Source organism: Schistocerca americana, chromosome X, assembly GCF_021461395.2.
Source record: "Schistocerca americana isolate TAMUIC-IGC-003095 chromosome X, iqSchAmer2.1, whole genome shotgun sequence".
In the NCBI taxonomy this organism is placed as follows: Eukaryota; Metazoa; Arthropoda; class Insecta; order Orthoptera; family Acrididae; genus Schistocerca; species Schistocerca americana.
In genome coordinates, this window is record NC_060130.1 from 957,056,028 (window position 1) to 957,069,936 (window position 13,909).

The 13,909-nt window shown below is 46.1% G+C and overlaps 1 protein-coding gene across 1 annotated transcript in view; it reads left to right on the plus strand.

The window, feature by feature from the left end:
* LOC124555328 (spermidine synthase) overlaps positions 1-10,361 on the plus strand; it is a 53,756-nt gene extending 43,395 nt beyond the window's left edge. Inside the window, exons 5-6 of the mRNA XM_047129207.1 lie at positions 9,907-10,062; positions 10,167-10,361. Coding sequence (XP_046985163.1) covers positions 9,907-10,062 — 156 coding nt within the window. The 3' untranslated portion in view covers positions 10,167-10,361. The remainder of the gene's footprint in view (positions 1-9,906; positions 10,063-10,166) is intronic.
* Positions 10,362-13,909: the final 3,548 nt, after the last annotated feature.

The following is a 13,909-nucleotide window of genomic DNA, read 5'->3' on the forward strand; positions in this document are numbered from 1 at the left end:
CCTGATCGAAATTGAGTGTGTATAGTTACAAATACCACTGTTCCTTTTTTGTTAAGAAATTTGTGTTGTGTGTTGCGTTTTTTTAATACATAGGTGATACACTGTCTGATCCAAAGAATCTGGAGACCACTATGTAATTCAGAATTGACCACTAGATGTCATTAGAAGCGAACCTGTCAGTATAAAAGGAAATGGGGAGTATTGTGTTGTCAATAGAAAAGCAGTGACAAACAACTTTGTAATAGGTCGATCAGGAGAGCTCAGGGACTTCGAATGTGGACGAGTCATCGGATTTCACTTGAGTAACAAATCCATTGGGGATATTTCAACCATTTTATAGCTTCCCTGGGTAATGTGATTGGGAAATGGAAAAGCAAACAACCACAGCTAAAACAAGACCAGGCAGAGCTCACGTCCTGACGAACAGGGACCATCAAGCGGTGTGGAGGGTGGTTGTAAAAAAGATCACACGAAATCAGTGAAAGGAATCACATGTGAGTTCTGAAGTGCTACCAGAAGTCCAGCTAGCACAAAGGAAAGTATGTAGGGAGTGAAAAAGAATGGGGTATGATGACTGAGCCGCTCCTCATAAACCACACATTTTAGTGGTCAGTGCTAAGTGACACTTCAGTTGGGAGTAGTTATGCCACTAGACTTTCGATGACAGGAAACAAGTGATTTATCATGAATCATGTTATACCCTGTGCCAATCCAGTGGAAGAGTTTGTGTCTGGCAAATGCCTGGAAAATGTTACGTGCCATCTTGGGTTGTGCTAAGTGTGAAGTACATAGGAGGTGATGGTGTTACAGTGTGGGGCACTTTTTTCCTGGTTACAGTGTGGTCTGCCAATTGTGCTTTAGAAAATGCTAACTGTAGAAGTATACGACAGCATTTTACAGCATGGTGTTCTACTTGCAGTGGAGGAACAGTTTGGAGACGATGATTGACTGTCTGAATGTGATATTTCAGTTCGACTAAAATTTTGTGTACTAAAATAGAAGGATACAGAAGTAGTAAGCTTTGTCCAATGATTCACGAATGCTGGGGGAGTTCCCAATATGCTATCATCAGTTGATAAATACACATCATGGGCACTTATATGTTAGAAGATTATGAAATGAGTTGGAGAGATTGTCAGTGTGTGCGTGTGTTGCTGCAGTCCCGGCCTCCCCCCAGGGGGTCCACAACTCTTGTGGATACGTGCGTAGCGAACACGGGACCCCGAGCTAACGTGGCCCTCCTTCCTTTCTGGGCTGCATACCTTCCCTTTCCGCATCCTTCCCTGTCCCCCATCTTCGCCCCCCCCCCCCCCCCCCCCCCCAACCTCTGGCTCTTTCCTTCCCTTTCTCCTCTTCTGGGAGTATGGTTTGTGCCTACGTCCGGAGACGGACGCTCGACAATGTCGCACATTCTTCACTTTCTCCGCTTGCACGTCTTCATCCTTCCTTTGTACTTCTCTTTTCCTTACCTCTTCTCTTTACCCTTTTCTCCGCTGCGGCATTTGAGACCTCTCTTCTTTCCTTTCCTTTTCTTTGTTTTTCCCTTTCTCTTTTTTCCTCCTTGTGCGTGTGTGAAGGCCGACCCACGCATTTTCATGCGTAGCCGGTGACTGGGTAACGCTTAATTCCCCGAACCGGGTAGACAGGTAGGACATGTACGTACCACCTGATAGCTTCTGAAAGTGCCAATTGGTCCCTCCGTCCGTTTCTCGGGAGGTGTGACCTGAGGTGTCAACAGTCACCTAAGACGGGAGTGCCCTCAGAGAGGGCCCCCACAAGGGAAGAGCGCGCCATCGGAGACGCCGGTAATCATGGGGATTCTTCCGCAGTGGTTTCCTCATCTTCCACTATGTCTGCTCACAAGTGTAAGTTTACTGAGTCTCAGCCACAGACAGTTCTTCCATCGTTGCCACAGTTCCTTGTTGTTTCTCGGTCTGACGAAGGTCACGACTTCTCCACGGTCAACCCTTTCATTATTCAGAAAGGTGTCGACGCAATTGCAGGTTCAGTAACGTCTTGTTCCAGATTACGGAATGGCACCTTGTTGTTAGAAACAGTCAGTGCCCTCCAGGCACAAAAATTGCTGCGTACTTCACTGCTCCACACCTTCCCTGTCCAGGTGGAAGAGCACCGCACTTTAAATTCCTCACGTGGAGTCGTTTATACACGCTCCCTCGACGGATTGTCCGACAAGGAAATTCAACACTACCTGTCTGACCAGGGCGTACTGCTGTTCATAGAGTCATGAAAAGGGTTGACACGAACATTGTTCCAACCCGTACTGTCTTCTTGACATTTGACAGAGTTCAGCTCCCTTCGAACAAAAAGGCGTGCTATGAGATAATTTCCGTTCGCCTCTACGTCCCAAACCCTACACGTTGCTATCGGTGTCAGCGGTTCAATCATATCAGCCAGTCCTGTTCCAACCCGGCCAAATGTGTTACGTGTGGCAAGGATGCCCATGAGGGTGCTTGTCCACCTCCATCCCCTCGTTGCATCAACTGTATGGTTGACCACACTGCTTCCTCTCAAGATTGCCCCATTTTTAAAGATGAAAAGCTCATTCAAGAAATCAGAGTGAAGGAAAAGGTGTCGACCTTGGCCAGTCAAAAGCCCACTGTGCCTCAGACAGGAAAATACAGCACTGTCCTTGCCTCTCCTAGGCCAACAAAAGAGGCGGCCATGCAGACTTGTGTTCTCACCTTTAGTGACACGGTCGTCAGATCGGCCAGCGCAAAGATCGCCCGTTCAACCTCCCCACTTTCGCCTGCTCACTCTATGGCTCACCCTTCATCAGGTTCTGCTAAATCTCGATCCCAAAAGTGACACCCGGACTTCCAAAAAAGAGCATACTCGTGAAGATTTTTTTATGTACCCCAACTTCACAACCATCAGTTCCTCCTTCATCTAAACATCATGTTTCCAAGAAGGCTAATAAGAAACCCAGTTCCTCTCCTTCTCCCCCACGGCGTGTCTCATCTACAGCACCACCTGGCGGTAACCACCCTCGGCCGTCTTCTGTGTCGCCGAGGCGCACTGCTGGTGGCCGATCAACCGGTCGATCGCTGGTGGCAGGAGCTGCTCCTGAACAACCTATGGATCAGGATCTTCTGCCTTCGGCTGAGTGCCGTTCTACGCTGTCGGTCGCAAGCTCTGAGCAGTCGAGTTGACGGCAACCTTGGTCACATTTTTCCATTTTCTGTCCATCCTATGTCCATTATCCATTGGAATATCTGCGGCGTTCGAGCCAATCGGGATGAATTGACGATCCTCTACGTTCCTACTCGCTGGTCATCTTCTGTCTTCAGGAAACAAAACTGTGTCCCCATGACCGCTTTGTTTTCCCCCATTTTCAGTCAGTCCTATTTGATCTCCCCTCTGTTGAAGGCACTCCATCACATGGAGGACTCAAGATTCTTCTCCATGATACTCTCCATTATAACCCAATCTCCTTGAATACTTCCTTCCAAGCCCGCCAGGGGGTCCACAACTCTTTTGTGGATACGTGCGTAGCGAGCACAGGACCTCGAGCTAATGTGGCCCTCCTTCCTTTCCGGGCTGCATACCTTCCCTTTCCGCATCCTTCCCTGTCCCCCATCTTCGCCCCCCCCCCCCCCCCCCCCTCACCTCTGGCTCTTTCCTTCCCTTTCTCCCCCTCTGGGAGTATGGTTCGTGCCTACGTCCGGAGATGGACGCTCGGAACTGTTACAAATTCCTTGCTTTCTACACTTGCAAGTCTTCATCCTTCCTCTGTCCTTCTCTTTTCCTTCCCTCTTCTCCTTGCCCATTTCTCCGCTGCGGCGTTTGAGACCTCTCTTCTTTCCTTTCCCTTTCTCTTTTTTCCTCCCTGTGCGTGTCTGAAGGCCGACCCACGCACTTCCATGCGTAGCCGGTGACGGGGTAACGCGTAATTCCCCGCCCCGGGTAGACAGGTAGGACACGTACGTACCCCCTGGTAACGGCCAGGCCCAGGGAGGGGCGATTACCCGAGCTGATACCTTCCGAAAGTGCCAGTTGGTCCCTCCATCCGTTTGTCGAGAGGTGTGAACAATCACCTGAGGTGGGAGTGCCCTCAGAGAGGGCCCCCACAAAGGAGGAGCGCGCCATCGGAGACGCCGGTAATCATGGGGGATTCTTCCACAATGTTTTCCTCACCTTCCACTATGTCTGCTCACAAGCGTAAGTTCACTGAGTATCAGCCACAGATAGTTCTTCCATCGTTGCCACAGTTCCTTGTTGTTTCTCGGTCTGACGAAGGTCACGACTTCTCCATGGTCAACCCTTTCATTATTCAGAAAGGTGTCGACGCAATTGCAGGTCCTGTAAAGTCTTGTTCCAGATTACGGAATGGCACCCTGTTGTTAGAAACAGTCAGTGCCCTCCAGGCACAAAAATTGCTTCGTACCTCACTACTACACACCTTCCCTGTCCGGGTGGAACCGCACCGTACTTTAAATTCCTCGCATGGAGTCGTCTATACACGCTCCCTCGATGGATTGTCTGTTGAAGAAATTCAGCACTACCTGTCTGACCAGGGCGTAACGGCTGTGCATAGAGTTATGAAAAGGGTTGACACGAACATCATTCCAACCCGCACTATCTTCTTGACATTTGACAAAGTTCAACTCCCATCGAAAATCAAAGCAGGCTATGAGATAATTTCCGTTCGCCGTTACGACCCAAACCCTACGCGTTGCTATCGGTGTCAGCGGTTCAATCACACCAGCCAGTCCTGTTCCAATCTGGCCAAATGTGTTACGTGTGGCAAGGATGCCCATGAGGGTGCTTGTCCACCTCCATCCCCTCGCTGCATCAACTGTATGGGTGACCACGCTGCTTCCTCTCGAGATTGCCCCGTTTTTAAGGACGAAAAGCTCATCCAGGAAATCAGAGTGAAGGAAAAGGTGTCGACCTTTGCTGCTCGAAAATTATTCGCCAGTCGACAGCCCACCGTGCCTCAGACAGGAAAATACAGCACTGTCCTTGCTTCTCCTCGGCCAACAAAGGAGGCTGCCACGCAGACTTGCGACCTCACCTTTAGTGCCATGGTCATCAGATCGGCCAGCACAAAGATCGCCCGTACAACCTCACCACTTTCGCCTGCCCACTCTCTGGCTCACCCTTCGTCGGGTTCTGCTAAATCTTGAGCCGAAAAGTCAGACACCAAGACTTCGAAAAAAGAGCATACTCGTGAAGAGTTTTTACGTCCCGCAACTTTCCAACTGTCGGTTCCTCCTTCATCTAAACGTCATACTTCCAAGGAGGCTACAAAGAAACCCAGTTCCTCTCCTTCTCCGCCAAGGCGTGTCCCATCTACAGCACCACCTGGCGGAAATCGCCCTCGGCCGTCTTCTGTGTCGCCGAGGCGCACTGCTGGCGGCCGATCAACCGGCCGATTGCTGGTGGCAGGAGCTGCTCCTGAACAACCTATGGATCAGGATCTTCTGCCTTCGGCTGAATGCCATTCCATGCTGTCGGTCGCAAGCTCCGAGCAGTCGTTGAGTTGACAGCAGGTCGCATTCCTGCATTTTCTGTTCACCCTATGTCTATTATCCACTGGAATATCCGCGGTATTCGAGCCAATCGGGATGAATTGTCCATCCTCTTACGATCCTACTCGCCGGTCATCTTCTGTCTTCAGGAAACAAAGCTGCGTCCCCATGACCGCTTTGTTCTCCCTCATTTTCAGTCCGTCCGATATGATCTCCCCTCTGTTGAAGGCACTCCAGCACATGGAGGACTCATGATTCTTCTCCATGAAACTCTCTATTATCACCCAATCCATTTAAACACTTCCTTCCAAGCTGTCGCCGTCCGTCTTTCCCTTTCTGGATACATGTTCTCTCTTTGTACTGTATACATTCCATCGTCCACACCAATGGCACGAGCTGATCTCCTTAATCTTCTTGGTCAGCTTCCACCCCCCTATTTGCTGGTTGGGGACTTCAATGCCCACCACCCGCTTTGGGGATCTCCAAGTCCTTGTCCGCGTGGCTCACTATTGCTAGACTTCTTCCACCAAGTGGATCTTGTTTGCCTCAACACTGGGGACCCTACGTTTTTGTCTGCCTCCACGACAAAATTCTCTCATTTGGACCTTTCGGTTGGTACTGTTCTGCTAGCTCGGCGCTTCGAATGGTTTGCCCTTGCTGATACACACTCGAGTGACCACTTTCCATGCGTCCTTAGATTGCAGCCACAACTGCCGTATATGCGCCCGAGACGCTGGAAGTTTGCCCAAGCCGACTGGACACTTTTTTCGTCTCTAGCGACATTCGATGACAGTCACTTTCCTAGCGTCGACAATGAGGTCACTCATATTACAGACGTTATTCTTACAGCTGCGGAACGTTCAATGCCTCGCACCTCCGAATTGCCCCGGCGCCCCCCAGTTCCTTGGTGGAACGAGGCATGCCGTGACTCAATACGTGAGCGGCGACATGCTCTTCGCGTTTTCAGACACCATCCTCCTTCGGCTAACTGTATCCGCTATAAGCAGTTCTGTGCGCGATGCCATCGCGTCATCCGCGATAGCAAGAAGGCAAGCTGGGACTTCTTTACTAGCTCATTTAACACCTTCACTCCCTCCTCGGAAGTTTGGAGTTGGATTTGACGGTTATCAGGCGCGCCTAGTTTCTCCCCGGTCTCTGGGCTCACTGTCACGCATGATATGTTAGTGGACCCCGTTGCAATTTCTAACTCATTGGGTCAACACTTTGCTGAGATTTTGAGCTCTTCAAATTACCCACCAGCGTTTCTCCCGAAGAAACGTGCAGCGGAAGTGCGACCTTATGCTTTCTCCTCTCAAAATCGCGAAAGCTACAATACTGTTTTCTCCATGCGGGAACTCCAACATGCACTCTCTTCTTCTTGCTCCTCCGCCCCAGGACCGGATGGTATCCACATTCAAATGTTGCTGCATTTATCATACCGTAGTCTGCGTTACCTCCTTCGCCTTTATAATAGAATTTGGACCGACAGTACTTTTCCCAGACGATGGCGCGAAGCTATCGTCGTTCCTGTTCCGAAACCTGGAAAGGACAAACATCTCCCCTCTAGCTATCGCCCCATTTCTCTCATGAGTATTGTATGTAAGGTTTTGGAGCGTATGGTGAATTGCCGTTTAGCTTGGTGGCTGGAGTCCCGCAGTCTTTTAACACCTGCCCAATGCGGTTTCCGAAAGCATCGTTCTGCAGTTGACCATCTTGTTGCTCTCTCCACTTATATCATGAACAATTTTCTCCGGAAACGCCAAACAGTAGCAATATTTTTTGATCTGGAGAGAGCATACGGTACCTGTTGGAGGACAGGCATCCACCGCACACTATTCTCCTGGGGCTTTCGCGGTCGGTTGCCCATTTTTTTTCGCAAATTTATGGCAGAGCGCACATTTAGGGTGCGGGTGAACACTACTCTCTCCCGTACTTTCTCCCAAGAAAACGGGGTACCCCAGGGCTCCGTGCTAAGTGTTGTACTGTTTGCCATTGCCATAAATCCAATTATGGATTGTCTCCTTCCTGATGTCTCGGGCTCCCTCTTTGTGGACGATTTTGCGATCTACTACAGCTCTCAACGGGCCAGCATTCTTGAACGACGTCTTCAAGGCTGTCTCGATCGCCTCCACTCTTGGAGCATCGAAACAGGCTTCAGCTTTTCTCCCAGTAAGACGGTTTGTGTTAATTTTTGGCGTCGTACGGAGTTTCTTCCACATTCCTTACATCTAGGACTTATCAACCTTCCATTTTTGGACGTCGCTAAATTCTTGGGTCTTATGTTTGACAGAAAACTGTGCTGGTCCTCCCAAGTTTCCTATCTTTCGGCTCGCTGTCTGCGATCCTTGAACACCCTCCGTGTCCTGTATGGTACCTCCAGGGAAGCGGACCGAGTGGTCCTACTCCGCCTCTATCGCACCTTAGTTCGCTCGAAATTGGACTATGGAAGCATAGTTTACTCCTCTGCTCGGCCGTCTATTCTTTGGCGTCTTGACTCTATCCACCACTGTGGATTACGTTTAGTGTCTGGAGCTTTTTACACCAATCCTGTGGAAAGCCTTTATGCTGAGACTGCTGAACCTCCGCTGTCCAATCCGCGAGCTGTCCTTCTAAGTAGTTACGCTAGCCATTTGTCTTCCATGCCTGCTAATCCGGCCCATGACATTTTTTTCAGCGCCTCCTTGGATTTAGAGTATGCAGGCCGCCCTTCCTCCCTACTACCACCGGGAGTCCGCTTCCGTCAACTGCTCCATTCTCTTTCCTTCAGCTTTCCTAAAACTTTCTTGACAACTTGGGGTACAGCACTGCCTTGGCTCTGACCCCGGACCTGCCTGCTCCGTGATGTTTGTCAGTTTCCCAAGGATGGTACCCCTTCACTTGTTTATCGTCGGGCGTTTTCTGCTCTATGTGCACAAATAAAGGAAGCCACATTAATTTACACTGATGGCTCAAAAACATCGTTTGGTGTAGGGAGTGCCTATATTGTTGGCGACACCCCAAATCGATTTCGGCTTCCCGACCAGTGATCGGTTTATACTGCGGAGCTTTACGCTGTTCTCCAGGCTGTCCAATACATCTGTCGCCATCAGCGGATACAGTATGTTATGTGTTCAGATTCTCTCAGCTCTCTCCTCAGTCTCCAAGCTCTCTACCCTGTCCACCCTCTGGTCCACCAGATTCAGGACTGCCTATGCTTGCTCCACTTGGGGGGCGTCTCGGTGGCATTCCTCTGGATCCCAGGACACGTTGGTATCTGTGGAAATGAGGCAGCCGATATATAGCGGCCAAGGCTGCATCTCTCTTCTTCGGCCAGCTATTCGCACGATTCCCTTTGCCGATCTATGGAGTGTTTTGTCGTCGTGTTGTTCTTTTATGGCACGCACATTGGTCGACACTTCCCCATAATAAATTGTGGGACGTGAAAGCTCTTCCCTGTGCTTGGACCTCTTCCTCCCGAACGCGTCGTCGGGAGGAGGTAATTTTAACTAGATTCCAGATGGGGCACTGTCTTTTTAGCCATCGACATCTTTTAAGCGGCGATCCTCCCCCACTCTGTCCCCACTGCTCTCAGCTGTGGACGGTAAGACACCTTTTACTTGAGTGCCCCTAGTTTACTCCGTCTACAGCTGTCGCCTGAAACATCGTCCATTTTAGCAGATGACACGCGCTCAGCCGATCGCGTTCTCGAGTTTATTAGTGCCAGTGAGATGACGTCAGCCATTTGAAGCTCTTTTTGGGGACAACCAACCCCTTTCTGTAGTGGTTTTTTAAGCTTTCCTTCTGCTTTTAGTTTCTCCAATTTTTTGAGTTTTTTTCCCATTGCTGCTGGTTTCCATTTTCTTTTTTTTACCTCTTTCTAAGTCACAGACCGGGCACTAATGACCATAGCAGTTTTGCACCCTAAAACAAAAAAAAAAAAGTCCCGGCCTGTGTCAGCTGGACAGTTATTAGCAAAGAATTGTTTTATGGTTAGTGAACACTGTATTTTTCACTCTAAGTCTGTCTGTAATATTGTCTGTCTGGAATATTGCAATCATTTACTAAGTAAAGTGTCTGCAATACAGGTTGGGGAGTAGACACTTAATATTGGTTCTCTTTTTTTTTGCTCTGGCCCAATAATGTATTTGATTAATACAATAAGAAAGGGTAAAGTATGAGATGTTGGAGTGACTGGTGGTTGTGGGAGACAGCTTCAATTGTGGTCTGGTTTGGGAGTCCTCTTCATGCCGGTGAAACCCCAGACAAGTGTTAATTTCAAACATTTTAAGATACTGTCATAAACTTGCTGCTCGAATTAAAAAATGAATAAATAAACAGGTAGTCCTGTCTCATGTTCCCTTATAAACACTGAAAGAATCATTAAGCTGTTGTCATGCAGTTTCTCTAATTTTGTTGTAATTTCTAATTTTAATAGGTTGTAAACTTCAAGGAGCCATTACGAATATTTTCCAACCAAGAATTGGATGATCTTGGTCTAAGGTACTACTCACCTGAAGCACATCGTACAGCTTTTGTGTTACCTCGCTTTGCTCAAAAGGTGTTGGAGCCGATATGTACAAAAAAAGAATAGGTAAGGTTGTGTTACATTACTGTACCTGTTTAAAGCTGTAAAATTTCACCATGGATAATGGTTCTTTTTGTATTTTAATTTTTTTCTTTCTCTTATTGTTACAGGAATAAATGTTGTTTAAGAAAGGGCTAGACATTCCTCTATAAACATCTGCATTGCTAATACTCAGTGTTGTAAGGTTCATCCAGTCCTACACTCACTGGAAAATATTTTTTTAATCATGTGAAATGTGGTGTCAGATCTGTGTCGTGTTTGTGTACTTACTAGAAATAAAATTTTTATTTAAACTTTTCTGGAAACATAAGTGACACACAAATCTTTCCTAAACTACAAATGCCATTGAAGAACCCCATACTTACAACTTTTTTAGTGGTATAATTTTCTTATAATACAACAATTAGTGTTTTCACCTCAGTTTTATTACCAGTTCATTAGAAACAAATTGTCTTTTACAGGTTTTTAGGACTATATATAATACTATAGTAATCTGTTTCTTTGGATTTGTTGCATCCACATAGTTTTTTCCTTCTCCAGAAAAGTTGTGAATATTGCCTTAATGCTCCATTACATTCAATCATCATTGCCTGCCAAGCATTAATGGAGAACTCTAGTATTATCTATCATTGTTTGTTTTGAAAACTTCCCAGTGTATGTTTAATTTTCTTCTTCCTGATTCCACACCGTGCATTTTGCTGTATGCACTGCAACTGAGAAATTTGAATTCTTATTTTTTTTTTTTTATTTAGACATAGTTTTCAGGCGTGGGTAGAAAAGTCAGTACAAACTTGAGTATCTCCATTCATATCAAGTTCATATATGCCTGCAGATCGTGTGTCACATTTGCATAGCCCGATTCTAAAGTTCTGTTTGAACTGGCATTATGGTTCTTACACTGAGTTAGCTTAATCACTGAATACAAACTGTTGAGCCTGTAAGGACATTGTGGCAGCTATCTGTTGAGCCTGTAAGGACATTGTGGCAGCTACCTGTTGAGCCTGTAATGACATGGCGGCAGCCATGAAAGTGAAAGCTTTGCAATTTGACCAAAACTCCGTGATCATACTTCCTAGCTGAGCGGAAATCATCAGGTTAACTTTGATAGTTTAACCATAAAGCAACACTACTTCTTTGATTATTGATTAGATTACCAGTTGTGCAGGTGAGAAGGCATCCTACAAACATTGGGAATATTTTACTTCCCCATTATTCCTGACTACTTTCTACGTCAAGAAGACATTTTAGTTTGTAAAAAGTCCAGTGTGATATTGGAGACTCCTTCATAAACCAATGGGAGGTAATCTTTCTCTGTTTCAAGTGACTGCCTTAGTAGCACATGGTTCTTGTTCCTGTGATCCCTGTGCCGCCGTCTTCCTCCAACTCTGCTGTTAGAAGAGGATTCATTCTTAAAAATGTAGGTTTAGTCTTCTATTAAGAGTGGAACAAATGTTAGGGATAACTTCTGTAATGCAAGAACTAATTTTTCTGAAAACAGGTCATTTACCAGAGATTATTTGTAAGCTGGGTGTGCATTAGATAATGGTCAACATTGGAAAGTGTTGGAGCAGTTTTCATATTTTCAAATTCAAATGCAGACCTTCTTTATTTTTCACACGACATGATTTTCATAGAAAGTTTTGGTTTGATTTAACTAGTTCTCTGTAGCAAAATAAACATGATCGATGTTTCTCTGTGGTATCTCTCCCTAGAACCTAAACCAACCTAAGTTTTAGCCGATTGATATTGTGGCAAATGGTGCAGTAGGAAGTTAAAAAGTTTCAAAAACTGTGTATTCATTCGCAGTAACACCATGAATATTAAGGTTTTCTTATGATTTTTTGCTGAATTTCGTTCTGGCCATTAGCAACCGAATTAAAGAAGACAGAAGAAATGCTGGCAAAGTGGAGTAGTCAAACAGGGAGTTTTGAACTGACAGACAGCATGGCCTCTGTATGATAGAAAGAGAGTGCTCCACTAAGCCAATGACACACTGGTGCCTGGTCAACGCACCATAATAGGGGTTATATCATTTGCAATGTTATAGTTGAGAACTTACATGTAGATTGACATCCCTGGAGACAAAAATCATATCTGTTGTATCTTACAAGGGATTATGAAGTTAATTTTGGAGCATAGTTTGGTGCTACACCTGGAAATAATTGGGCAGTCACAGAGTCACCACATGTTTCCTATGATGTTGAAAACTCTGAATTATGTTAGTAGTCATAAGAATGTTACCATAGCCACAGCCATTTCTGGTCTTAGGCAGGTCTGTCCTGTAATGCTAAGCACATTCTGTGCTGGTACACCATTAGGAATGAGGCCCACTTGAGTTTGAGCAGAGGGTGTTGGCCACTGTGCTGATGAGCAATAGTGTAGCTTTCTGAGTAGACAATGTATACAGTGGATTGAAATTCCAGATTTTCTCAGAAACTATTTGGCTTTATACAAGACATGTCATCTTCGTATGGTCCAAATTTATCTTGACCTTGAGTCAGTATCTTGCATTAATAGTCAGTTATTTCCCTAGAGTACCCAAGGCTATTTCAATTTTAAAAATCCTAACCCACAAAAACTTCGAAGGGGCTGGCACTGACAGAAGTTTCGATGTTTTCTATAATTTAGGAACTAGAAACGGAGGAAATTTATGGAAGCAGAGACCTATCTGATTAGTATAATTTCTCTGTCGTAAACATAGAGTTAAAGATGTTTAAAGTACACCTATACATTTCCTTGTATCTGCACCTGGCTACACAGCTTTGTCTGTTTTTGTTGTTGTCTTCAGTCTAGACTGGTTTGATGCAGCTCTCCACGCTTTTTGTGAATATAGCAGTGTAATTGATTGCTGCAAATATAGAGTAATATGTTAATTGGAGCTCTTCATATGTTTACTCTTATTGCAATACTATCTGAGTACATGCCGCTGACTGGGGATGTGTATGTCCCCATCTGCTACTAGTCTGTGCCCTCCCCTCCCCCCCCTCCCCTCTCTCTCTCTCTCTCTCTCTCTCTCTCTCTCTCTCTCTCTCTCTGCCTAAATCCTCCCCCCTCCCCCCACCCACCACCCTCCTGGCTCTCACTTGGCTACCACAGGGGCCCTGCCTTTGCAGCATTACTTCCTTTCCATGTTGCAAACACCGGAGCACCAAAACCAAAGATGACAAAACTCTCCGAAGAGACTCAAAAAAGGCCTTTATCAAGACCATCACTAGTGACAACTTCCTGCAATATTGAAGGCTTATCTGTAAATAAAGAAATTTTATTATCTGACATGTGCAAACGAAACAACTGTGACGTTTTAGTGTTACAAGAAACACACAGAGCACCAACTAGCCATAGACCAAAAATACAGGGCATGAAATTAGTTCTCGAGAGACCACACGAAAGGTACGGAAGTGCTATATTTGTGAAACCGAACTTAGACGTACGCTCCTGTGCTCTGACCTGCGAAAAAATATAGAAATTTTAACTATTGAGCTACATTCATGTACTGTAACATCCGTGTACAAACCACCCAGTGCGAGGTTTAAATTTACGGAGCCTGGAAATTTCCATTCAAAAAACATTAAAGTTGTACTAGGAGATTTTAACTGTCACGGTCTCGCATGGGGTTATAAAGAGACAAATGACGATGGCGAAATGCTGGAGACCTGGGCAGACCAGGCTAAACTGAAATTGATACATGACCCAAAGCTGCCTGCATCATTTAATAGCGGAAGATGGAAACGAGGATTTAATCCAGATAACATCTTTGTCTCCGAAAAGGTATCCCTGCAAACTGTAAAGCAAATCGAGGACCCAATTCCAAGATCGCAACACAGAGCAATAACTTGCTGCATTACTGCAGTAA